The 26,720-nt window shown below is 36.4% G+C and overlaps 2 protein-coding genes across 4 annotated transcripts in view; one reads left to right on the plus strand and one right to left on the minus strand.

Moving 5' to 3' along the window:
- LOC129717898 (uncharacterized) overlaps positions 1 to 26,720 on the plus strand; it is a 309,945-nt gene that overhangs the window by 79,766 nt on the left and 203,459 nt on the right. Inside the window, exon 2 of one of the 2 annotated variants that reach the window (XM_055668165.1) lies at positions 24,288 to 24,380. The exons of the other annotated variant lie outside the window; for it this stretch is intronic. The gene's annotated coding sequence lies outside the window, so the exon portion shown is untranslated. The remainder of the gene's footprint in view (positions 1 to 24,287; positions 24,381 to 26,720) is intronic. 2 annotated transcript variants of the gene reach the window in all.
- LOC129717906 (uncharacterized) lies at positions 15 to 26,283 on the minus strand. 2 transcript variants are annotated; one of them, XM_055668182.1, is made up of 3 exons: positions 26,129 to 26,283; positions 259 to 528; positions 15 to 154 (listed from the first exon to the last, which is right to left on the minus strand). In XM_055668182.1, the coding sequence occupies exons 2-3, from the start codon at positions 458 to 460 to the stop codon at positions 21 to 23; spliced, it is 336 nt and encodes a 111-aa protein (XP_055524157.1). In that variant the 5' UTR covers positions 461 to 528; positions 26,129 to 26,283; the 3' UTR covers positions 15 to 20. The 2 variants fall into 2 exon arrangements, with proteins under 2 accessions (XP_055524157.1, XP_055524156.1); XM_055668181.1 differs by having other exon boundaries at positions 26,123 to 26,283.

The raw sequence follows: 26,720 nt of genomic DNA on the forward strand, positions 1-26,720 counted from the left end.
CCTTCGTAATTTTTCACACTTCACAATTCGTCTTCATCCATCCCGGTAAACAGGGACTTAATCACTTGAAAGGAATGCTGCATCTGGGGCCAGGCCATCGTAAAAAACACCACCACCGTGTTCGCGATTACAAACAGTTTCATCATCTCCACAGCTGTGTTCCGAGGATGAAAGAAAGCAAAAAAAAAACAAGCATCACACAAAACAAAAACAATCACGACCCAAGTGCCTCTCCCACGCGTCCACCGGAATACGAACCTTGGGGCGATCGCAAATATTGACCGAAGCCGGAGTTGAACTCGTCCTCGACGGTCCCGTCGGCGGCGATGCCGGAACCAGTTCCGGCAATCGCCGGCTTTTTGCTGCCAGTCGTCGCCGTGTTCTGGTGGTGTTTTGTTTTTGCTCCTCTCGGCGAGGGTCCTTTGTGGTAGGGTGGCTTTTTATTGCCACCGGAAGGCATAATATGGCATTCGATACGTGCCGGCGGGTTGGGCTGGAAAAGGGTTGTTGGATTTTTCGCTCTCTCTCCTGAATGGTAACGAGAATAGAAAGTAAAAACGAAGTTGTATGTTCAGTTGTTCGGAATTGAATTCTGGTTCTGTTGGTGGATTTATTCATTCATTATTTGTACGGCGCACGACGACAACAAACGGCAAGAACTAACATCACGGTCACTGTTCGTCGTGCGCCAGTCGCAATGTGTGGGATGTCCTAGCCAGAAGCAATCACATTGGGATGAAAGGATACAACTTTCATCTGGCGAACACAGTCCAATCTGCTTGCTGCGGAGGAGGACACGAATGAGTGACGAAGCTTTGTGACTGGGATTCTGCTTGTATGTGATAAAGCAGATTTGGAACCTCCATCTAAGATGGGAGGAGGCGAAAATTTCATCAATCATGTTCGCATTTTGTCGCAATAAAAACAATGTAACCGTTTTCGTGAGGCTTTTATAAAACAACATCACGCTAGAATTTTGTTTATTCGAAGCCTCCGAGATTCTATTCTTGGAAATGACCTCCACACGAATAGTTTGTTTTTAAAAGCATTGAACGAGCGAAAGAAGAAAACGCCACCAACCGAATCAAGGTTTCCAGTGCATCCGGCAATGATCGCCAGTCACTGACTGACTGCCCAGGCCAATTCGAGCGTGAAAGTCTGCGGAGCCACTGATTGGCAACTCGGTTTGCGCGCTTGCTGTTGGGGTTCAAGGATGGAGGCAACAAGAGGCACTTGGTGATTTATTGCTTCATGGTTCTGTGCTAGCAAACAAAACCAAGACAAACCAAGTCCCGGTGCAGTGGCCGAGAGTTTAGCTCTAAGTTGGGGGTTTTTCGCCAAAACGAATTTGAAAGGTTTCAGTAACGGCGGCATCGGCGTCGGCGGCGGTGGCGTGTTCGAAAGGTGGAAAATCTTGTGGAATAATATTTCCATGGTTTAGAGGACGCGCGAACGCGCGAGGGCAACGGCTGCAGCGCTGATGGCCTTAATTAAATTTACCTGCGCCGCCTCCAATTGGTGATGGCTGAAACTGGAAACCAAATTAGCCGTTTGTTGAAGGCTTTTGCGAAGCTGCTGTTTATACATATTCCGGTGCAGTAACTTTTTAGAAAGGAATATAATTCGTTCGTAATGTATTTTGCGAAGAAGTGTTTATAATCATACAACATTCATATAATTAATATTAATACTTTGTTAGGCTTTTGATATTTCAATTAGGTATAAAAATAAAATCCCAAAAATCACAATCTCTTTTTACTGGTACCAAATGTTGCTATAACTATTTTGAATTTAAAAAGTAAAGCACCAAAACCGGTTGATGGATAAAACAACACTGGATAAAACTAGATGACGATTTTTTGACTGTTTGATAAGTTTCGGACGTGTTTTACGAGGACCATTTTTTGTTCTACTTTCTTCTACACGTTTTTTGAGATTTTTGTTCTTCAACTGTTTCAAAACTCCTACACCAGTTTTTTTGAAAATTTCAGAATCAGCTAACAGTTTTTTTTTTCATCGATTTGTTGATGATTTTCAATAACGATTTCATGATTTTCTAAAAACAAATTTACGGTATTCCTACAACTTTCTGGTTTCCACGGAATTTCAATATTTTTGCGTATTTTCACTGTTTACACGCCATTCGTCGATTGTGGTAGAACTGCCATGGACCACATTTTTTCCTGGACCAACCAATAAAATGTCTCGATTTCTCTTGATATAAACCGGATTTTTAGAATGTTTTTATTGATTCTGATGCAGATTAGCTGGATAAGATGTTCCTCGATGGAAGTTTTCTGTTAATCCTTCAAAATTATGCATAAATTGAGTTAATCTGAGAGGTAGTTCACTAAAGAGCGTGGTCCTTCTAATTGTTTTTGACTTCTGTACGAGTTTCGAAATTTTCCTGACGTTTTTTATGTTTTTTTTACATTTCGCGCGCAATGTTTCTTTCTTGCGCTTTTCTTTCTGTTCTTGTGTTTCTAAAGTGTTGATCTTTCCAACAATCTTTGGAAATTTGTTAATTTTTTACGGTTTATGACCACTTTCAACGATAAAGGATAGCACTGCTTTCCATGGAACATTTCCATTGTTGGACCACTCGTCTAATTGACTAAATTTCTCCTAACATTAATCCGAAATATCAGGGTAAAACTAACTTGGTGGATCACCGGTCAGACCAACTCCATTTATGAGAAAACTAGGGAGATCTCCAGAAAACTCCCATTGGAAAATACGGTACATTAACTTAAAGTCGACCACTTGGCAGATTCACTCAACTTCTCTTAACATAAATCGGAATTTATAGAAGACTCTCGTGATGCTGATGCGGATTAGCTGGATAAGATGTTTCTCGATGGAAGTTTTATGGAAATCCCTTGTGTTTTCGCATAAATTGAATTAATCTGACAGGTGGTCCACTAAAGGACGTGCTCTATTCAATGTAGTTTAACCCTAATTTCTTGAACGTTGTTCAACTTTTCTACGAGTTTCGACAATTTCCTGACGATTTTTTATGTTTGTTACTCTTTTCCCGCCTTTCAACGAGTACCTAATTCCTTGATGGTTTGTACTGACGGTTTTCAGCTTTCCAACAATCTATGACATCTGACTATTTTTTTCACGGTCTCGGACCTGTTTCAAAAAATATTTTCAACGATGTAGAGTAGAACTGCCTTCGATGGACCACTCGTCAAATTAACTCAATTTCTCCTAACATACCTAGGATAGTTTACCCTATTGCTATATTAACCTATGGTGGACCACCCGTCAGATTAACTCAATTTCTCATAACATAAATCAGAATTTTTGAATGCTTGTGATGCAGATTGGCTGGATAAGTTGATTCCCGAAAGTAGTTCACCGAAAATCCCTCTAATTTTCGCATAAACTGAATTAATTTGGCGAGTGATTTACTGTAGGAAAAGGGTCCACTATAGGTTAATTTACCCTAAATCGAAGTTCATAAAAGATTCTCTTGATTCTGATTCAGATAGACTGGGTAGGATGTTTCCCGATGAAAGTTTTCTAAAATTTTTTCGAGTTTTCGCATAAATTTAGCCACTCTGCAGACCCTTACTATAGGGTAAGTTAACCTATAGTGGACCACCTGTCAGATTAATTAAATTTCTCTTTACATGAATCGAAATTTATAAATGTTTGTGATGCAGACAGGCTGGAAAAGATGCTTTCTGATGGAAGTTTACTAAAAATTCCTCGAATTCTCGCATAACTTGAGTTAATCTGGCGGGTGGTCCACTATATAGGAAAAGGGTCCACTATAGGTTAATTTACCCTAGGTTAAAATGTTTCTGGCAATTCTGATGCATATTAGGTTGAAATAACTTGGATGGACCACTTCCTTCAGTGGACCACCCTGACGAAAAACTATTTATTCTCTTGATAAAAATTGGAATTTTGGTTCAAATTATCCTCACGATTCTGATGTAAGGTAACTTAACCTATAGTGGACCTCTTTATTTTATCAACCTATAGTGGACCACTCGTCAAATTAACTCAATTTCTCCTATCATTGAATCGGATTTTCTCGTGATTGTGATGCATATTGGCTGGATAACATGTTTCCCGAAAAAAGTTTTCTGAAAATCCTTGGAGTTTTCACATAAATTGAGTTATTTTGGCGGGTGGTCCACCATAGGAGAGGGGTCCATTACAGGTTAATTCACCCTAGATAAACTGAATAAGATGATTCCCGATGGAAGTTTCCTGGAAATCATAAATTGAGTTTGTCAAATTGAGCGGTCCACTGAAGGAAGTGGTCCATCCTAAGAAGTTCTATGCTATGAACTTTTCTCGTGATTCTGATGCAGATTGGCTGGATAGAATTGGCAAGAATAGATCACTTTCTTTAATGAACCTCCTCTCAGGTTAACTCAAATTATACGAAAACTAGAGCGATTTTAAGAAAACTTACATTGGAAAACATCTTATCCAGCTACCTTATCTGCTCATGGACAGACAGACAGACAGACAGACAGACAGACAGACAGACAGACAGACAGACAGACAGACAGACAGACAGACAGACAGACAGACAGACAGACAGACAGACAGACAGACAGACAGACAGACAGACAGACAGACAGACAGACAGACAGACAGACAGACAGACAGACAGACAGACAGACAGACAGACAGACAGACAGACAGACAGACAGACAGACAGACAGACAGACAGACAGACAGACAGACAGACAGACAGACAGACAGACAGACAGACAGACAGACAGACAGACAGACAGACAGACAGACAGACAGACAGACAGACAGACAGACAGACAGACAGACAGACAGACAGACAGACAGACAGACAGACAGACAGACAGACAGACAGACAGACAGACAGACAGACAGACAGACAGACAGACAGACAGACAGACAGACAGACAGACAGACAGACAGACAGACAGACAGACAGACAGACAGACAGACAGACAGACAGACAGACAGACAGACAGACAGACAGACAGACAGACAGACAGACAGACAGACAGACAGACAGACAGACAGACAGACAGACAGACAGACAGACAGACAGACAGACAGACAGACAGACAGACAGACAGACAGACAGACAGACAGACAGACAGACAGACAGACAGACAGACAGACAGACAGACAGACAGACAGACAGACAGACAGACAGACAGACAGACAGACAGACAGACAGACAGACAGACAGACAGACAGACAGACAGACAGACAGACAGACAGACAGACAGACAGACAGACAGACAGACAGACAGACAGACAGACAGACAGACAGACAGACAGACAGACAGACAGACAGACAGACAGACAGACAGACAGACAGACAGACAGACAGACAGACAGACAGACAGACAGACAGACAGACAGACAGACAGACAGACAGACAGACAGACAGACAGACAGACAGACAGACAGACAGACAGACAGACAGACAGACAGACAGACAGACAGACAGACAGACAGACAGACAGACAGACAGACAGACAGACAGACAGACAGACAGACAGACAGACAGACAGACAGACAGACAGACAGACAGACAGACAGACAGACAGACAGACAGACAGACAGACAGACAGACAGACAGACAGACAGACAGACAGACAGACAGACAGACAGACAGACAGACAGACAGACAGACAGACAGACAGACAGACAGACAGACAGACAGACAGACAGACAGACAGACAGACAGACAGACAGACAGACAGACAGACAGACAGACAGACAGACAGACAGACAGACAGACAGACAGACAGACAGACAGACAGACAGACAGACAGACAGACAGACAGACAGACAGACAGACAGACAGACAGACAGACAGACAGACAGACAGACAGACAGACAGACAGACAGACAGACAGACAGACAGACAGACAGACAGACAGACAGACAGACAGACAGACAGACAGACAGACAGACAGACAGACAGACAGACAGACAGACAGACAGACAGACAGACAGACAGACAGACAGACAGACAGACAGACAGACAGACAGACAGACAGACAGACAGACAGACAGACAGACAGACAGACAGACAGACAGACAGACAGACAGACAGACAGACAGACAGACAGACAGACAGACAGACAGACAGACAGACAGACAGACAGACAGACAGACAGACAGACAGACAGACAGACAGACAGACAGACAGACAGACAGACAGACAGACAGACAGACAGACAGACAGACAGACAGACAGACAGACAGACAGACAGACAGACAGACAGACAGACAGACAGACAGACAGACAGACAGACAGACAGACAGACAGACAGACAGACAGACAGACAGACAGACAGACAGACAGACAGACAGACAGACAGACAGACAGACAGACAGACAGACAGACAGACAGACAGACAGACAGACAGACAGACAGACAGACAGACAGACAGACAGACAGACAGACAGACAGACAGACAGACAGACAGACAGACAGACAGACAGACAGACAGACAGACAGACAGACAGACAGACAGACAGACAGACAGACAGACAGACAGACAGACAGACAGACAGACAGACAGACAGACAGACAGACAGACAGACAGACAGACAGACAGACAGACAGACAGACAGACAGACAGACAGACAGACAGACAGACAGACAGACAGACAGACAGACAGACAGACAGACAGACAGACAGACAGACAGACAGACAGACAGACAGACAGACAGACAGACAGACAGACAGACAGACAGACAGACAGACAGACAGACAGACAGACAGACAGACAGACAGACAGACAGACAGACAGACAGACAGACAGACAGACAGACAGACAGACAGACAGACAGACAGACAGACAGACAGACAGACAGACAGACAGACAGACAGACAGACAGACAGACAGACAGACAGACAGACAGACAGACAGACAGACAGACAGACAGACAGACAGACAGACAGACAGACAGACAGACAGACAGACAGACAGACAGACAGACAGACAGACAGACAGACAGACAGACAGACAGACAGACAGACAGACAGACAGACAGACAGACAGACAGACAGACAGACAGACAGACAGACAGACAGACAGACAGACAGACAGACAGACAGACAGACAGACAGACAGACAGACAGACAGACAGACAGACAGACAGACAGACAGACAGACAGACAGACAGACAGACAGACAGACAGACAGACAGACAGACAGACAGACAGACAGACAGACAGACAGACAGACAGACAGACAGACAGACAGACAGACAGACAGACAGACAGACAGACAGACAGACAGACAGACAGACAGACAGACAGACAGACAGACAGACAGACAGACAGACAGACAGACAGACAGACAGACAGACAGACAGACAGACAGACAGACAGACAGACAGACAGACAGACAGACAGACAGACAGACAGACAGACAGACAGACAGACAGACAGACAGACAGACAGACAGACAGACAGACAGACAGACAGACAGACAGACAGACAGACAGACAGACAGACAGACAGACAGACAGACAGACAGACAGACAGACAGACAGACAGACAGACAGACAGACAGACAGACAGACAGATAGACAGACAGACAGACAGACAGACAGACAGACAGGCATTTTTATATGTTTGGATTTTTCACTCTGCTTAATTTTTCGACTTCAAACTCCACATGGTTTCTTTGATTTTAATATTAATTTATTGTTCTATTATTCATACAGTGTTTTCTCGATGGCTGTGTTCTTTTTCTCTCGCTAGAAAAGGAGAATAATCGAACTTTTCCCCATAGAAACGATGCTTTTCTGCTTCATTTTGTATATTTTTGGTGTTTGATTCCCTAGTCCTGTTGTTTTTAATATTTTACTTATTTTCTGCTTTTCATATCTTCTTGTTCTACTTTGGTAAATTTAATTTCGGAAGTTCCAGTTTTGTAATTTTTGGACATGTCATTAATTATTACTTACGCATTATGAAATATCTTCTGCTCCTTTTCTGTTCTTTGAAATTTCAATTTTTCGCTGAATTTGTCACGGTTCTCGTTTTTGTTATTGTACGTTTTTCACGTCTAATTTTTCTGTTTTGGCTTTTCTAATCAACGCTTTTTTTTGTATTTATTTATTTCATTGTTTTCCGTATTTCAATCTACTCCAATTTTTATTCTATTATTTTTTTCTCATTTTTTTTTATTTTTGACAGTTTTTCGAATGTCACCTCCTTTAGTTTATTGGTGTTTTGATTGTTGGTAATATTCGAAACGTATTTTGTTTCGTTTTAGGTTTTTTTACCCACTTTATTCTTTGTATTTGCATATGCACATTTTTATTTAGTTTAAAGTTGCAACTAGTACCTTTTCTGTTTACATTTTTGTCCTCATTCATAAGACTTTCAATTTTCTCTCTGTTGGTTTCCCTTGCGTTGTTAGATTTCTCTCGTTTATCTTTTTTTCATTTTTTTTTGTTCTGTATTTGTTACTACCTGTTTTCATATTCTATTCTATCGAAGTTTTGATCAGGTTTCTTAATATAAATCTAACATTCTTGTCAAAGCAACTCGCACTTTCCACCTCTTTTTTATATAAATTGAGTACATTTTTGTATGTTTTCTAATATTATTCTATGTTTTTCATTTTGGAAATGGAGAGTATTAAAAATCGATTTTGTTTTATTTTGCTCCATTCTTCCTTTTTTCTATTCTGATTTTTTTATTCTCTCTCCTATATATTGTTGTTTTTTGTCGTTTTTATTCTCTTTTTTAAATACTAGTACAGGTCGGACTCGATTATCCGGAACATCAAAAAAATTCCATTCCTGATAATCGAGTTTTCCGGATAATTGAATCACACAAAAAATACAGATTAACGAACATAAATTAAATATTTATATTTTTTTATTTTACATGTATGACGCAGTGGCGTAACCAGAAGTTATTTCTGAGGCGAAAAGGGGTAAAATCTTGAGAAGCAAAAAACAAATTGGACATTGATTATATTCACTTAATTCGAACATGTTCCAAACATGCCGGAAGTGACTTAAATGGTAACAAATATGTCAGAAGGGATTGTGAAGGCAAAATTTCGGAATAAAAATTAAACACGGACACCAAAAAAATAAAATTCCGGACAATCGAGTCTAAAATTCCGAATAATCGAATTCCGGATAATCTAGTTTCCGGATAATCGAGTCTCCGGATAGTCGAGGCCGACCTGTATTTGGTTTTTTCTTTTGCAAAAATGATTTTTTTTTCTCTTTTTTTGAAATTTAATTTTCCGCTTAACTTTTAAGTGATATTTTCGAATTTTTTTTTGTTATTTTCTGTTTCTCTATGTCTGCTAGGGTTGTTTTTTAGTTATAAACATTTTTGCAATTTATTTGCATTCTTTTTCCTTCTTATGTAACTTGTTTTGACACTTGCAGGCTTTTTTAAGTCTTAGCTGTACGCTGTATTTATCACGGTTTATTGTTTTGGTCAATTGTTTTGTTCTGATTGATTTTTCATGTGTTTATCTAATTTATTTCAAGTTTCCTGAATGTTCTATTTAGAATTTTATTCTTTTTTCTCGTTTTTTGCTTTATTGTTTTCCTGTTTGTCAGTTGTTTGTCGTTATTCAATTTCTTCCTCTTTTTTTAACATTTCGATTTGATGCTTTTGTTTAAGATTTTTGCTGACCTTGGTTTCACTAGTATTCTAATTTTTGTTTTTATCCAAATACACTTTGTTTATTTGATATTTTGCTGTTTGGATTGCTTGTTTGTTTTGCTGTATTGTTTTTATGTTCATTAGTACATTTTTGAAATTGGGTTCTACTTTAAGAGCATTGTTTGTTTTGTTTATATACCCTATTTTGCTCTTTGCTCATTTTTTTTATTATCGGTTACTTATTTGTTTTCCACTTTTTTTGTAATTTTTTTTTAATTGTATACTGTTTTAATTATTCAGTACTTCTACCGTTTTTAGTTTTTTGTAAATTTATTTCGACCATTTTCATTTGTTATATCTCTGCTTACTCTGCTTTCTGTCTTTCTTGGAAAAAACTCAAACTTTTTTCCACAAAAATGATTCTGTTCTGCTTTATTTCGTATGATTTTTTTTTGTTCTTTTTGCAGATTCTGTTCTTTTTTATATTTCGCTGTTTTTCTCTGCTTTTTGAACTCTGTCTAATTAGTTTGTCATTGATTTGTTTGCTCACTGTATTTCAATTCCTGCTTCATATCTGCGTTTGTATTTTATTTTTACTTATCTTACCGCTGCTTCATTTCGTGTAAATTTTCAATTTTTCGTTGTTATTCATAACGGTTCTATTGTTTTTCCTTCTGTCGCTTGTTTTTTTTAGATTTTCTTTTAAATTAAATTAAATTTTGTTGTTATATTGGTTCTTAAATCTTTAGAATTTTAGATTTATTTATTCTTTTTCGTTTAACTTTTTAATGCTCTTGCTGCTCTAGCTTGATTTTTTTTTATCGTTGTTTTTTTTCCGATATCGGTTTTCCTGGTGCTCTGATTGCCGTAATATTTTTAATAAATGTTGTGATCACTTATTCGCTCTATTGGTTGCATTTTCATGTTTATATTCATTATCACATCCAGTTTAAAGTTTAAATTTTTTCTTCTCCTATTTATGTTGTTTGTTTTTACACATTAGACTACTGATTCTAATTGCACTAGAAAGATAAAAGTTTTTCAACAGTTCCTGTAAATTTTGGTACCCCCAGTTTCGTTGGAAGTGCATCTGTTTGACACAGAGCGTCACGAAAATTGTCCACTCTCAAATGCTCAAAGCTCAGTCAGTCAGAATCCTCTTCGTTTTTACAACAACCGATTGGAAAACTTTGTTTTTCTATCCTCACTCATTTTCCGTCGGTCTAGTTCGACCACTGTTGTTGTGCCAATCACCTACGCCAAGAGAGGCGACTCCAACCAGGACCCTAACTTAGGACTCGTTGATTAACGATTAACCGGCGCCAACGATTTTACTTCCACCTGCGATGGAAGGCGTGATCCCAGAGATTTTTTGCCTCAGGAAATGTCCCGGTGTCGACTAGGATTGAATCTAGACCGGGTTGGGTTGGTTGTCGGCGTTAGGATTTGAACCCAGCCGTCGAGGGTGGTTGGCGGAGACGTTACCAACCACGCTAGGCCCTGCCTCCTTTTGTCATTTAATTTATTATTACTTATTTCTTATGAAACATCTTTACTTTTCTTTTTTCGACTCTAAGCAAAGTCATGCTATTTTAATTTAAATTTAAGGAGTAAATGTAGTAATGAAGATAGAAAATTAAATTAACTGAAAATATGATTGTAGAAACTACGAAAAATATCCGGTCAGATGTGTTCCCGTTACACCACCGCAGAACGTTAAAGACGTAGTTCTAGAATCGAGTTTTGTATCGCTTATCCAATTCTCGCACTTCGTACATTTACTCAGTAGAGACTATTATTTATAGCTGGCTATTGTTTCAACACCCTCAGTGGAAGTTGGAATGACTTCTCAGTGTGAGAGATAGAAACGTGCCAGTAAGTTGCCATCTCTACCAGCCGCAACATCGACTTGCGTCACAAACATTTTTACTTTTCTTTTTTCGACTCTAAGCAAAGTCATGCTATTTTTTAATTTTAATTTAAGGAGTAAATGTAGTAATGAAGATAGAAAATTAAACTAACTGAAAATATGATTGTAGAAACTACGAAAAATATAGTTCAGCAGGTGGGACTCGAACCCACAACTTCCAATCTCCGGTCAGATGTGTTCCCGTTACACCACCGCAGAACGTTAAAGACGGAGTTCTAGAATCGAGTTTTGTATCGCTTATCCAATTCTCGCACTTCGTACATTTACTCAGTAGAGACTATTAAACAATAGCCAGCTATAAATAATAGTCTCTACTGAGTAAATGTACGAAGTGCGAGAATTGGATAAGCGATACAAAACTCGATTCTAGAACTACGTCTTTAACGTTCTGCGGTGGTGTAACGGGAACACATCTGACCGGAGATTGGAAGTTGTGGGTTCGAGTCCCACCTGCTGAACTATATTTTTCGTAGTTTCTACGATCATATTTTCAGTTAGTTTAATTTTCTATCTTCATTACTACATTTACTCCTTAAATTAAAATTATGAAACATCTTCTGCTCCTTTTCTATTTTTTAAAACTTTAATTTTTCGCTGTATATATCCCGGTTCTCGTTTTAATTTTTTAATGTTTCTTATTACGTTTAATATTTTTCGTTTTCACTGTTCTAACCGATGATTTTATTATGTTTACTTATTTGATTGTATTTTCTGTTCTATGTCTTGACAGTTTCTCTGTTGTGTTCTCTCTTGGTTTTCGAACTGTAATGTGGAAATGTTTTTGTTTCATTTTCGATTTTGTTCATCCACTTTATTCCTTATATTTGCATATGTATGATTTTGTTTTGTTTTCATTTGCAACTTATGCTTTCCTTGTTCATATCTTTGCCCTCATTTATAAGACTTTCAATGTTCTGCCTATTGGTTCCTTTCGTGGTCTTAAACTTCTCTTTTTTTGGTGTTTTTTCATTAGTTATTTGTTGTTTTTTTTTAATTCTAATTTTTTCTTTTGTTTCTACCTGGTTTTATAATCCATTCTTTTCAATTTTTCGAAATAAATCTAACATCCTTCACAAAACATCCACCACTTCCACCACTTTTTTATATGAATTGTGTACACTTTAATTTGTTTTATATTACCATTCTGTGGTTTTAATTTTGGAATCGGAGAATAACTGTAATAGGTTTTTTGTCCTGTTTTGTTTTCTACTCTGATTTCTTCATCCTCCCTCTTATATTTTGTTACTTTTTACTGCCATTCATTCTTTCCTAATTTTAGTGATTGGTTTTTTCTTTTGCAAAAATGGTTCTGATTTTTTTTCTCTTCTTTTAAAATATAATTCTTCACTAAATTTTCAATACTGACTAATTCATATTTTTCACGTTTGTAATTTTTTTTCCGTTTTCTGTAATTTTCTGATTTTTCATGTCTCTCAAGATTTTTTCTTAGTTCAAAGAATTTTGAATCTTTTGGGGTTTATTTGCATTTTCTTCCGTTTACCGATTTTCTCTTGTTTAACTTATTCTGACTCTCTCATGATTTTGAAGTTTCTCTAGTCACTGTCACAGACTAGTCACTGTATTCACCACAGTTTATTGTTTGGTTGTTAACCGTTGTTTTGATTGATTTTTTATGTGGTGAATGTTCTATTTAGTATTCCATTTTTGTCTCATTTTCTGCTTTCGTTTTTTTTTCTGTTAACCAGGCATTCGTTGTTATTCCATTTCTTTTCAGTTTTTATAACCTTTAATTTAATGCTTTTGTTTTTGTTTTTCTTTGACCTTGGTTTTTTTGGCTTCCTGATTTTTGTTTTTACCTTAATGCATTTTGTTTATTTTAATTGTTTGTTATTTGGTTTGTTTTGTTGCATTGTTTTTATGTTCATTAGCACATTTTTAATCTTCAGTTCTACTTTTAGTGTACTTCTTTGTCTGCTTTTTATTTAACATATTTTGCTGTCCGCTAAAATTTTCTGGTTATCGGGTATTCCGTGCTATTTGACCTTTTTCTATTTTTTCTTATTTTATTTATTATTCTCTTATTATTAGTTCTGTGTTCGCATGTATACCTACTGTTTTATTTATTCAGTTCTTCAAGCGTTTTTATTCCATTTTTGTTTTTACTGTGTGCGTTTTCATTAGTTGTTTCTTTGCTTGCTGTTTTGTTTTGCTTTCTAAAACGGAGAATATTGGAACTAATTTTTTTTCACGCAAATGATTCTACTCTGCATCATTTTGTATGTTTTTGATCTGTTATTTTTTTCTGCTTTTTTTATATATCGTTGTTTGTTGCTGCTTTTTATATTCTGTCAACTTTCGTTGATTTGTTTGCCCGTCATTTCAACACTTGTTTCATATCTGCGTTTTTTATTATTTTATCAATTATTCATTACGTTATTTTCAGTTTTTCTTTTTAGATTTGATTTTTAAATTAGATTAAATGTTGTTGTTATATTGTTTCTTAAACCTTTAGAATTTAAAATTTATTTGGTGTTTTTCGTTTGAATTTGCTATGCTCTTTCTGTTCTAGCTATTGTTTTTCATGTGTAAACCTAATCCATTGTTTTACATTTTTCTGTTTGCTATGTATTTATTCTATTTTTTTTCTTATTTTCGCTTTATATTTTGTTGTTGCTAGCAAACCTTTTTACTAATATTTGTTTTGCTATTTCATCGTTTTTTCTTCCTCTGATATCGGTTTTCCCTGTGTCATAATTGACGTTCTTATTTTCAATGAATGTGGTCATCTCTTATTCACTCTGTTGGTTGCATTTCCATGTTAATATTCATTATCACATCCTGTTCAAAATTTCAATTGTTTATTTTTGAAAATTATACTCTTAATTCTAATTCTAAGTGCGTCTAATTGACACAAAGTAATTACTCGTATAAAATTCGCTCGTAAATTGAAAAACCGAAATTATCAAGAGCGTCACGAGAACTGTCCACTTTCGAATGCTCAAAACTCAGTCAGTTTTCAACAAATTCGCTTCTTTCTCACAGTAATCGATTGGAAAACTAGCTATGCGTCCAACAAAATACGGAAAATTGTGATTTCTAGATGCCAACTATTGAATTATAAAAAAATTTAGAGCCCTGTTCAACGCATATTTCGATCAATCGGAGCTGAGTCAAGGCCTTCTTCTCGACGGTTCGACTCTATTACCGGTTTGTTGTTGTTTAACTTGCTCTAGTCCACGAAGTCATGTCTACCGTAAGTTTAACTCTCAATAGTAACGTATAAAAGCTAGCATGCAGATTTAGTCTTAATTTTATGGCCGATTACTGCAGCAAACGGACGATTGCCTCCTACTAGAAACTTCCTCGACCCGCAGCTGGCAGAGCAGCAGCTGTTTTTAGTGCAGTAAGGTTGAGCAGGTGACTTATTCGATCACAGTGTTCCACAGCCAAACGGGACAAACGGGAGAACTGTAGCACTGCACAGCATTACTGAACATGTCCGGACATGTTAGTAATTTTATCCGGATCTATCGCGTCGCATGTACTCTCAGCCATTAGGCCACTGTTGCTAATATGATCGTTATGACTTGTCTGCTTGCTTGCAGTGTGTGCGGAGCGGAGAATAATAAAAAAAAACTAGAATCATTCCGTATCATCGGTAAATGGCAATTCAAAATCAACACTTTTTTTTAAATAGAATTTTCACTGATATTTACTGCTTCACATTATTAAATTGGTTACCCCAATCGGTTGTATTCTCGAAACTGTTTCGAAAAATACTATGAAATAAGGTCAACTTTAAAATAAAAAGAACCTCTTTACGAAATTCCGTCGATTTTCAAACTGTCAAAAGTAGCCCCCAGTCGAAACCAACAAACAATTCTGATCACTATTTCAACCTCATTCCTAAATGAAGTAAACTAAAAAAAATCATAAAAGTTGCATACGTTTCGGTGTTGAATATAAGTAAAAGTCATTGATATCCATTAACTGCAAAATGGGGCAAAATTACATCAAGTCAAAACACATGGAAATAATGTCGAAATAAGTTCTGCACGGCGGCATGTTAAACTTGATTTTTTTTTTCAAAATTATTTTCCGAATCCCATTCACTTTTCCAAAAAAAATTTTTTTTTCAAAAACAGAGGCTTGTTTGCATTCTAAAGTCATAAAAATACCGTTATATAGTTATTATTATGTATGTCATCAATATTTTCTCTTGGAAAAGTAATTTGATACGCCTTTTTCTAGTTCAAATATTATAAATAATGAACATCGTTGCTACAGTATAATTTTATAGCTTTCTATAACAAGGTTTCAAGGTTACTGGCGTAAATAGTCGTATATTGAGTGTTCATGCATTGAAATAATTAGGGACCCGTTTCATTTTCTCAGCAGCACTTTTTCGAATTATTGACTAAAAGTGCCGTAAAACTTTCGAATTTTTTAATCATTATTCGTCTGTTATCTAACATGTTGACGCGATGAGTGTTTCTTAATTTTTGTTCTATCACAGATAGAGTTTATAGTTCTATGGAACGAAGCAAATAGAGAAAAAACCTGATGGTTAATTTTGAAAAACTGAAATAAATCTTTCAAATTAACTCGGTCATCATGTGCTCCAAAAACTCATAACTCGTAAACCGTTTATCGTAGAGCAAAAGTTTATGAATGAATTTGTTGTAAAATATACCAGTAAAAAAAGAAATGCTAGAATAATTCTGCTTGGGGATTTTCGTAAATTTTTTATTGATTACCGAACTGCTCAATTTTGATACTTTCCTGTTATCATATTTTTTGACATTTTTATCACCTTCAGTGTTCTACTTTTATTTTTCAACAATTCAGACCATCAATGTTGAGAACATGTCATGTCTTGTTTTTATTCACTCTATTTGCATTTGCATGTCTATATTTATTATCTCATTATTTTTTGAAACAGCAATTTATGTTTATTCTTTTCATATTTTTGTCTTCTTTTTTAAACCTTTTTTTTTTTTGTAGCTTTTTCTTGTGTGGTTTAATCTCTTTTTTCTATTTATTTTGTCAATTATTATTCTGTTTATTTTTAAATATTTGATTTGATGATTTCTTCGTTTTCTATTGGCTCTCCCTGTATTCATTGGCTATTCTATTAGTGTTTTTGTCATTGACTAGGTTCCTAAGTCTAGACATTTTATTCGTTCGTTTTTTATTTTCTGTTTTTTTTTTTTAAGGGGGGATTTGTTAGTAGCTTAAGTATTTATGATAAATATTAGTAAATAATGTGTATGTGTGTCCAATCACAAATGGTGACTTCTCAACACTGTTAGAAATTTGTAATTTTAATTGTTAGGATTTGTTTGCTTTCGCAATTAGGACTTATCATTCGTAGGGATTTAAACCTACTTGTCAGAAAAGGGGAAGTAAACTTACAACTAACTTAATTGCTAACTTATTGGCTATAAAGGGAGCTTATCGTAGCAATTGAGGGTTGCAACGATTTTTGTCGAAAATTATAAATAATTTTATTTGACATAGCTTCTAATGGTTCAACACCAGTAAGTCTATGTAATTCGAGTGTACCAAACCAAGGAGGACGCTTCAAAATCATTTTCAGAATTTTATTCTGAATCCTTTGGAGCGTTTTCTTCCTTGTTGAACAGCAACTTGACCAGATCGGTACAGCATAAAGCATTGCTGGTCTAAAAATTTGTTTGTAGACCAAAAGTTTGTTCTTTAAACAAAGTTTAGAATTCCTGTTAATGAGAGGATATAAACATCTCGTATATTTGATGCACTTGGCTTGTATACTCTCAATGTGCTCTTTGAAAATAAGTTTTTTATCATTAATTAGTCCCAAGTACTTAACCTTGTCGGACCAACTTAAAATAACCCCATTCATCTTGACAACGTGATTATTGTTTGGCTTGAGGAAAGAAGCCCTAGGTTTATGCGGAAAAATTATCATTTGAGTTTTAGAAGCATTGGGAGAGATTTTCCACTTTTGCAAGTAGGAAGAAAAAATATCTAAACTTTTCTGCAATCGACTGCATATGACACGAAGACTTTTTCCTTTTACGGAAATGCTTGTGTCATCGCAGAACAATGACTTTGTGCATCCTGGAGGCAAATCAGGAAGATCTGAAGTGAATATGTTGTACAGGACTGGACCCAAGACTGAACCTTGAGGCACACCTGCTCTGACAGGAAATCTATCAGATTTTGAATTCTGATAGACAACCTGCAGAGTTCGATCAGTAAGATAATTTTTTAAAATTTTGATAAGGAAAATTGGAAAATTAAAAGTTTGCAATTTCGCAATCAAACCTTTATGCCAAACACTGTCGAATGCTTTTTCTATGTCTAAAAGAGCAGCTCCAGTGGAATAACCTTCAGATTTGTTAGCTCGTATCATATTAGTAACTCTGAGCAATTGATGAGTTGTGGAATGCCCATGGCGAAATCCAAACTGTTCATTTGCAAAAATTGAATTTTCGTTGATGTGTGACATCATTCTGTTAAGAATAATTCTCTCAAACAGTTTACTTATTGAAGAAAGCAAACTGATTGGTCGATAACTTGAAACTTCAGCTGGGTTCTTATCCGGTTTTAAAATGGGAGTAATTTTTGCATTTTTCCATAATTTGGGAAAATATGCAATTTTGAAGCAGCAATTGAAAATTTTCACTAAAAAATCCATTGTGCTCTCAGGGAGATGTTTGATTAGTATATTAAAGATTCCATCGTCACCAGGTGCTTTCATATTTTTGAAATTTTTAATAATTGATTTAATCTCATTCAAGTTAGTTTCAATTATTTCTGCAGGTAAAAAATTCTGGGAAGAAATTAAATCAAATTGACGTGTGACTTCATTTTCAATTGGACTCACAAAATTCAAATTTGAGTTATGAACACTCTCAAACTGCTGAGCAAGTCTTTGAGCCTTTTGTTCATTGGATACAAGAAAACGTTCACCATCTTTTAAAACTGGAATAGGCTTTGAAGGTTTCTTAAGAATCTTCGACAGCTTCCAAAATGGTTTTGAATATGGTTTCAATTTTTCAACTTTAGTCTCAAAATTTTGATTTCTCAGAAGAGTAAATCTATGTTTAATCTCTTTCTGTAAATCTTTATAAATAGTTTTAAAAACAGGGTCACGAGAACGTTGATATTGACGTCTGCGGACATTTTTCAAACGAATTAGAAGTTGAAGATTTTCGTCAATTATTGGTGAATCAAATTTCACTTGAGCCTTTGGAACAGAATAATTCCTGGCATCAACAATTGCACATTTTAATGCTTCCAAAGCGGAATCAATATTCACTTCGTTTTGCAAATCAAGCTCATTATTGAAATTTCTCTCAATATAATTTTTGTATCTTTCCCAATTAGCTTTGTTATAATTAAAAACAGAGCTCATAGGGTTTAAAACTGATTCATGTGATAAAGAAAAAGGTTATTGGAAGATGGTCAGAATCAAAGTCAGCATGTGTGATCAAATCACTACATACATGACTTTGATCTGTTAGCACCAAATCAATTGTTGAAGGGTTTCTTACAGAAGAAAAGCATGTAGGACTATTCGGAGACAAAATAGAATAGTTTCCTGAAGAACAATCATTGAATAAAATTTTGCCATTGGAATTACTTTGAGAATTATTCCATGAACGATGTTTAGCGTTAAAATCGCCGATTATGAAAAATTTCGAACGATTTCTGGTGAGTTTTTGTAAATCACCTTTAAAATAATTTTTGAGCTCGCGTGTGCATTGAAATGGTAAATATGCTGCGGCAATAAATAAAATCCCAAGTTCAGTTTGAACTTCAATTCCCAAAGTTTCAATAACTTTCGTCTCAAGATGGGGAAGAGCACGATGTTTGATTTGGCGATGAATAACAATTGCAACTCCACCGCCGGAACCCTGAATCCTATCATATCTATGAACCACGTAATTGGGATCATATTTCAATTTTATGTTAGGTTTCAAAAATGTTTCAGTAATAATTGCAATATGCACATTATTTACTGTTAAAAAATTAAAAAGCTCATTCTCATTGGCCTTCAATGAGCGAGCATTCCAATTTAATATTTTAATTGTTTTATTTAAAATCATTGCTAAATTTTAAATTAGAAACAATTTTAATAGTAAAATTTGTGCCTATTTGAATGGCTTCAAACATTGATTTTGCCTGCAACATGGCGTTCATAAGATCGAACATTGCCTGTTGCAAAAAAGAAAGTTTACCTGCCGTAATAGGCCCCAGGCAGTTGACATTCGGAAAAATATTTTCGGCAGCAATATTAGCTGGAGTAATAGGTGTACAATTATTTTCTAGCGTGTTTTGCTTACCCATATTAACGGTCATTTTCGAACTACCAGCACTAGGCGGTATAATGTTCGAACTACCTGTAACCTGTGCATAAGTTAAACGGGTATGCAAAGGAGTAGGTAAACTATGCGTCACTGGTACGCTTGGAGAATTTTGTTTTGAAGTTGGTTTTAATTGAGAAATTGAATTTTGTTTACCTTGCCTTGCCTTAACAATTGCTAAACGGACTGGGCATTGATAAAAATTTGACATATGGTTGCCGTTACAATTCGCACAGCGAAAATTTTTACTCTCTTTCACAGGACATGTGTCCTTTTTGTGAGAAGAGTCTCCACAATTAAGACATTTTTGGTCCATGTTACAGAATTTGGAACCATGGCCATAACGTTGGCAAGTACGGCATTGGGTGATATGCTTTTCACCTCCGCCATACTTCCTATAAGTTTCCCACTTTACACGCACATTATACAAAGCATGTGCTTTTTCAAAAAATTTTAAGTTGTTAACCTCATTGCGGTTAAAATGAATTAAATAATTAACAAGGGAAATTCCAGTTCTCTGACTGTTTTCGCCTCGTGATTTTTGTTTCATTAGAATTACTTGGGTAGGGGCTATGCCAAGTAATTCTGTTAAAGTAAGTTTGATCTCATCAACGGTTTGATCGTTGGTGAGACCTTTCAAGACAACCTTGAACGGCTTGGCGTTCTTGGTGTCATATGTAAAAAATTTGTACATCTTGTCAGTTAAATACTGAACAAGACGATCACGACCCTTTACTGAGTCGGCTAATAAGCGGCATTCACCTCTACGGCTAATTTGATAGGTAACTTTAACGTCAGAAACAAACGTTGAAAGTTCCTTTTTGAATATATTAAATTCAGAAGAAATAGTTACCACAATAGGTGGAACTTTCTCCTTTTTTAAAGATTTTATATTTTGTATAGTTTCATTATTGGTAACTTCCATTTCACCAGCTTCTTGCTCAGGCAAAATATCAAAAGGATTGTCACTACAGACACTCGATGTGTCAGAAAGAGATGCCTCTCTTTTCCTCCCCGCAGCGATGCGAGGTTTCTTTTTCCGTCCAGCCATTTCAGGTGATACGAAAAAAGTTAAAACAAATGTTAAATTCAAAAGTAGGTAGTCTTGAGAAAGACTGATGGGAAATAACTTTCAGGTAGTCTTTAAAAGACACACTGACAAAACACAAACTTTGAAGCTATAGGCAGTCAAAGACCAGTCCACAAGCAACCGAAAAAACGTCTGATCTGTAGGACAGTTCAAGACGCACTGATTTTTTTTTTTTTTTATTTTTATTTTTTTTTTTTTTTATTTTTTTATTTTTTTTTTTTTTTTATTTTCTGCATTTTTCATTCTGGAAACGGTGAATTACAGTAATCTATTTTTTTGCTTTTTTGCTTTATTTTGTTTCTGTTTTATTTGGGTTTCTTTATTTTCCTTTTAATATTTTTCCGTTTTTACTGCTTTTTTTGCTTTTCTAATACTTTTGGTTTGTTTGTTTTTTTTTCTTTTGTAAAGATGCTTTCTTAAAAATTTACTTCTTTTTTATTTTTTTTTCTTCAATAATTTGTCATATTTTTTGCATTTGTAATTTTTTTTAATTCTATTATATTACCTGTTTTTTGTCTATATTTTTGGGGCTTTCCGTTGGCGGCTGGTTCACGTCGTGATATTTATTATTAGGTTTTTTTATTAGAGACGTTCTAACTTATTATTAGATTGTAAGAATTTTGGTTTTAATTTTGCAATTTATTTGCACTCTTTTCCCCTTCAGCAGTATCCTTCTTATAGAACTTGGTTTGACTCTTTCATGCCCTGTAAAGCTTCAGCAATTCACTGTATTTATTATGGTTCAATGTTTGTGAATTGTTATGTTTTGATCGATTTTCTATGTATTCTACTTTTTTATATGATATTTTCTGAATGCTTTTGATTATTTGCATTTTTTCACTTGTTTGCTGTTTCGGTTTGTTGGTTTGTTTTGCAGTGTTGTTTTCATGTTTACTAGCAATTTTTTATCATTGAGTTTTGTATCTAGAGTACTGCTTGTCCTGTTCATATAGCTTGTTTTGCTGTCCGCCTAATTTGTTTTATTTTTTAATTCATTTGTTCTTCCTTTATTTTAAATTCTATTTGTCTCTTTGCTGTATACTGTTTTTTCATTCCAGAATTGAAGCGTTTTCATTCAATCTTTGATATTATTTTTTAACAATATCATTTGTTATATCTCTGCTCGGTTGCTGTGTTCTTTTCCCTTCTCAAAACGGAGAATAATGGAACTCTAACGTTGTTTTCCTGTTTAGCTTTATTTCGTATGTTTTTGTTCTGTTTTTAGATTCTGCTGTTTTTTATCTTTCACTGTTTGTCTTTTCTTTCGATGCTTTGACTTATTTCATTGATTTGTGAGCTCTTTGTATTTTATCACTAACTTCATTTTTGCGTTTGTATTTCGTTTTCATTTATGTTACCAGCTCTTCACTAGTTGTAAATTTTCAGTTTCTCGCCGTATATATAACGGTTTTATTGTTTTTCCATTGCTCGCTTTTAAGATTTGAAAAATTAAATTACATTTTGTTTCGTTTCTTGAATTTTCAAATTTGAGTTTTTGCGTTTAATTTTGCTATGCTCTTTCTGTTATAGCTAGTGTTGTTTGTGTTGACTAATTTAATAATTTTTCATTTATCTGTTTGCTATGTTTTTTATTTTAGTTTTTTCCCTGTTTTCTGCCTTATTTTAATATGTTTGTTAGTTATTCGCTTCATATTTTAACAAACATTGGACATTTTTATTGTTGTTTTTCTCCAGTACCGGTTTTCCTGGTGTTTTGATTGACTTTATTATTTTCAATAAATTCTATTGTCTCTTTGTATTTTTTTTCACTTAATTGTTTGCATTTCCATGTTTATATTCATCATCACACCTAGTTTTAAATTTCTGTTTTTCATCTTTATTTATTAGACTTCTAATTTTCTCTTTTTAGGTTGCTCTTAGATTTAGAATCTCTTATTCTTATATTATCTTTATTATTCTTGTATTGCTTTCCATTGTGGGCTTTTTTGTGTTCAACAAGGTAAAAATGTGATTTGTATATCTATTTGCTTGGATTTGCGGTTCATCATTCTAAATACTAAATAAGACGAAGTACTGCTATTTATCCTTAAACGTTTCGACAATATATAATGTCTTTAGGTGTAGGTTTCCGAAGTTGTAGGTAGGAAAAAATATCCCCTAAAGCTCTAACTGGAAAAAAATTCAAGTTTATATCATATTAACCGTCTTTGGGAATTATGGTGCCCCTGGCTAGCTCGGAAGTGCGTAAAGTCTTAAGAGACTTAAATGTAGTTTTCCTCTAAGCACACGTAGAAGCGACGAACCCGGTGAGCCGTTATGCTGCGCCTTCCGGAAAAAATGAAAATTATTCCAGCAAATACTTGCTCAGAAAATCAAAGTCAGGCCATCCCAAGAGTGCAGTCTCTTTTTCTACTGTCTTCTCAAAATACTTTTTCTGTTGCTGTTCGCTCGTGATAACTATCCGCGCTAGCAGTCAGGTAATCACATTGAGAACGTGTTGACTACAGAGCATGACGAAAGGAAACGAAATATATACTTCGTGCAAGATGTCTTCGGAATGACCAATGTATTACAGGTATTACAGTACAACCGACACATAATAATCGCTATAAATTTTACTATTGGTTTCTGCTGAACCGTAAAATTCACGAAGCGTATTTTATACCGAAAATGGTCGAGAAAGTTAGCGAACAAGATATTACAATGGTTCGCTTGGAAATTTTAAATCTGTCAGAATAAAATCAGTTTTTAACCTGTCTCGCGAGGAATTGAAGGTAGCACCAAGACAATTGAATGGTGCTTGAACGAAACAGAAATTCTGGAAAGACCATTCTAGTCGCATGTTTGTGGTTTGGTGCCCGTCTCCAGTTTTTGTTTTTTTTTTTGCAATCTAACGTAATGTTAGCCCGTACTCCAGAAAGTATGTACACATTTTCCGCAGTTGATATTTCAAACCCAGCAAACGCTCCACAATTCGTGTCAATAAGTAACTTTTCTCTAAAATGATTTTTATAATGGACTCTTTTTTCGTTTCGAAATTTCACCTACAAATGACAAGACTCAATAAATCGTGATCAGATGGATGATTTTTTTTCCGAACATGTGGCTATTAATAACACTGAGAAACATATTTGATTAATAATTTTGATCGTAATGTTAGGTCGAGCTCGTATATTTATATTATTTCTGGATATTTTTTTTCAAAGTTTTATGCTTCGTAGCCTCTGGGAAAAATTCATAAATATTTGACTGTTGGTCATTCTATAATACCGGTTCTCTAAATATATTTTTCCTATCGAATGATCTGACTGAAGATATAAGCTATTTAAAACTTTCGACTTATCGTAACAATTTCCTTCTCGTTTCCACAGAATAAACACTGAGCTGCTGTACTGAATTCATAACTGTGCTAGAAGTGTAATCAACCGGGCAGAAAAAGAGCTAAATCCCAATGATTTCAAGTGGTAGGTACTTTACGAGGTTCAATTTTCCATATTGATCATTTCCTTTGCTAAGTGTGCTCTGAGTCTAAGGCGAGTGGCCACTCAAAGCCGAAGTAAAAACCAGCACAAATGCTTTGCGTTTGCGGTAATAAATACGCATTGATTGTGTGTGTGTGCGTGTTCGTACAGTCCATTATTGGGCCAGAACACCGTGTCTCTAGAGACACTTATCGGAGCGTTTCTTCAAGCGCGAGTTCGGTTCGGTTTTGGCGCTCAGAAAACTATTAATTAATGGTTTTCCGCCCGCGCCCATCAAAGCCACGATTAGCAGCGTGTAAACTCAACAGACAGACAAGAGAACTGCGTGAAGAAACGCTGCCCGCCTGGACTGGCTGGCAGAGCCATTTAAAATTCAGTAATAATTTCCCCCTGCAAATGGGTTAAGAGTGCGCACTTCTACGGTCTTCGGTGCGGCTGCGTCCAATGGAGAAAAAATGGGTTATATTGCAAACGGGAAGCTCAATTGTCGAACGAATCGAAAACAGCCGCGCGTTTCGTAACCACTTTTGATGCAATCGAAATTCCGTAGCGGACGCGAAAGCATACAAATCGAGCGAAACGCGTCGCGTAACGTCGTTTTGTTTTTGTAGTCAACTGTTGTTTTTTTTGTGCTGTTATTTCTTTGTGCTCTTGTAACTGCACCCTGGCTAATGATCCTCGTTTTGAATATTTCCATGAGATTCCGTGAGAAAAATTATAACAGAATAATTTCCACTCGGAAGCCCTTCCGGGTGAAAAGTTAGATTTGTTTACAACTTGCTAGTCGAAAATGTTTTGAGTCCAGCGGCGTCGCTCGGGAATCGGAGAACAGAGGCTCATTACGGCTGCTCCGGGACAAACGCAGAAGTTTGTCCCCTCCATGAAAGGAAAGCTAGAAAACTGATTTCCATTACTACCGTGCGTCGGAAACCTAGTGATGCTGCTGCTGCTTGAGAACGTGTCTGCAAGTGATAAAATTTTCTATTCCCGCAAAATGACCACCGCTCGAAGCCCGACGGTCTGATGGAGAGGTTGAAACTTGGGGAAAATTGTGTTGAGTGGTTTGCAAAACTGCAGCCCGTGGTTTATTAAAAACTTTTGTTCTTCTACAGCATCGCACTATCATAACTCTGCTAAATGGCTCCAGGCGGTAACTGGTTTACTACACTGTGAATTGATATTTTTTTTCATGTTTTTTAGTTCGTTCGACAATTTTTACGATCGTTCGATGGTTTTTAACAAATTTGTTGGTGGTTTTTCAACAATTTCAGCTTTCTCACTGTTTCAACGAAATTTTCTCGCCATATTTCTAGTATGCGATTTTTGAAAAAATAGTTCCCAAAAATGATACGTCAAAATTTGGCGTACACTCTCGACTGGCGACGCCAGCCTCCATCGTTATCTCGGCAGCTTGTTCGAATTCGGCCCAGAATTTTCCCAGCCCACTGCGACCCTTCCATAAGTTCAGGCAAATTCCTTCACAATTGTATTTCGGCCATAGTCGGTGCGCATCCAGTGCACTGATAGCAGTAGCAGACAGCAGCATGCAGGCGGACTTATCGGACAGTAGCCAGCCTGCTGTGATTTGAGGTTTTTCGAGGTGACATTCAGGAAGCGATTCTCGAATATTAATTACTCGTAAGAGTCGTAGGTAGCAAATTTCCGATTCGTTCATAAAGCATTTTAGTACTTGAAGCAGTAAAAAGGTGACGTTAATTATTTACCTTTACCCTATATAAACCGGCGATTAAACACTTGTAATTACTCTTCTTTATTTGTCACAACCGTCTGTTAAATGTGTACTAACTTGATGCTGTGCACACAACCGAAGAAGCCAGAGCGGGAGCACCGTCTGTGTCCAACACGGTTCGAGTGCATTGTACAACTACCGATTGCCTAATGCCGGGTGTCCAGCCAGCAAGGCGGAAGCCCTACTAGGGCTGCGTTATTGTTTTCGATCTACGTCCGACCGGACGGAGGAGGTCATGCGTTGGGTTGACCCTCCACGTTGCATACCTTCGGAAATCCTCTTACGTAATGGGATTACACGAGCCCCTAACTAGTTATGGGAGGTTATGTGTTTCGGAGTTTCGTTCGTCCTTTCCCGCTCCTCCACTTCATTCTACTTATTCAATCTGATTTTCTCAGTCAGCCCGGCAGACAAAAGCGAAAACGCTCACTTAATGTTAGAATGTTTGATTTCGCTCCAAATAGCCAGCCCGTCATTGCTAGAGCCTATTTCGAGGTGTGCGATAGCTTGGTGGAAGCCAAAATCTGGCATCTCAAAATTGAATTCCTGCCAGAAATGATAAGAAAATACCG

Source organism: Wyeomyia smithii, chromosome 1 (genome assembly GCF_029784165.1).
Source record: "Wyeomyia smithii strain HCP4-BCI-WySm-NY-G18 chromosome 1, ASM2978416v1, whole genome shotgun sequence".
NCBI classification, from domain to species: Eukaryota; Metazoa; Arthropoda; class Insecta; order Diptera; family Culicidae; genus Wyeomyia; species Wyeomyia smithii.

Excerpts from the sequence above, each read along its gene's own strand:
- LOC129717906 (XM_055668182.1), bottom strand. The coding sequence starts at position 460 with ATGCCTTCCGGTGGCAATAAAAAGCCACCCTACCACAAAGGACCCTCG. Across the intron at positions 155-258 it reads ATATTTGCGATCGCCCCAAG|CTGTGGAGATGATGAAACTG; the intron begins GTTCGTATTCCG and ends CTCGGAACACAG.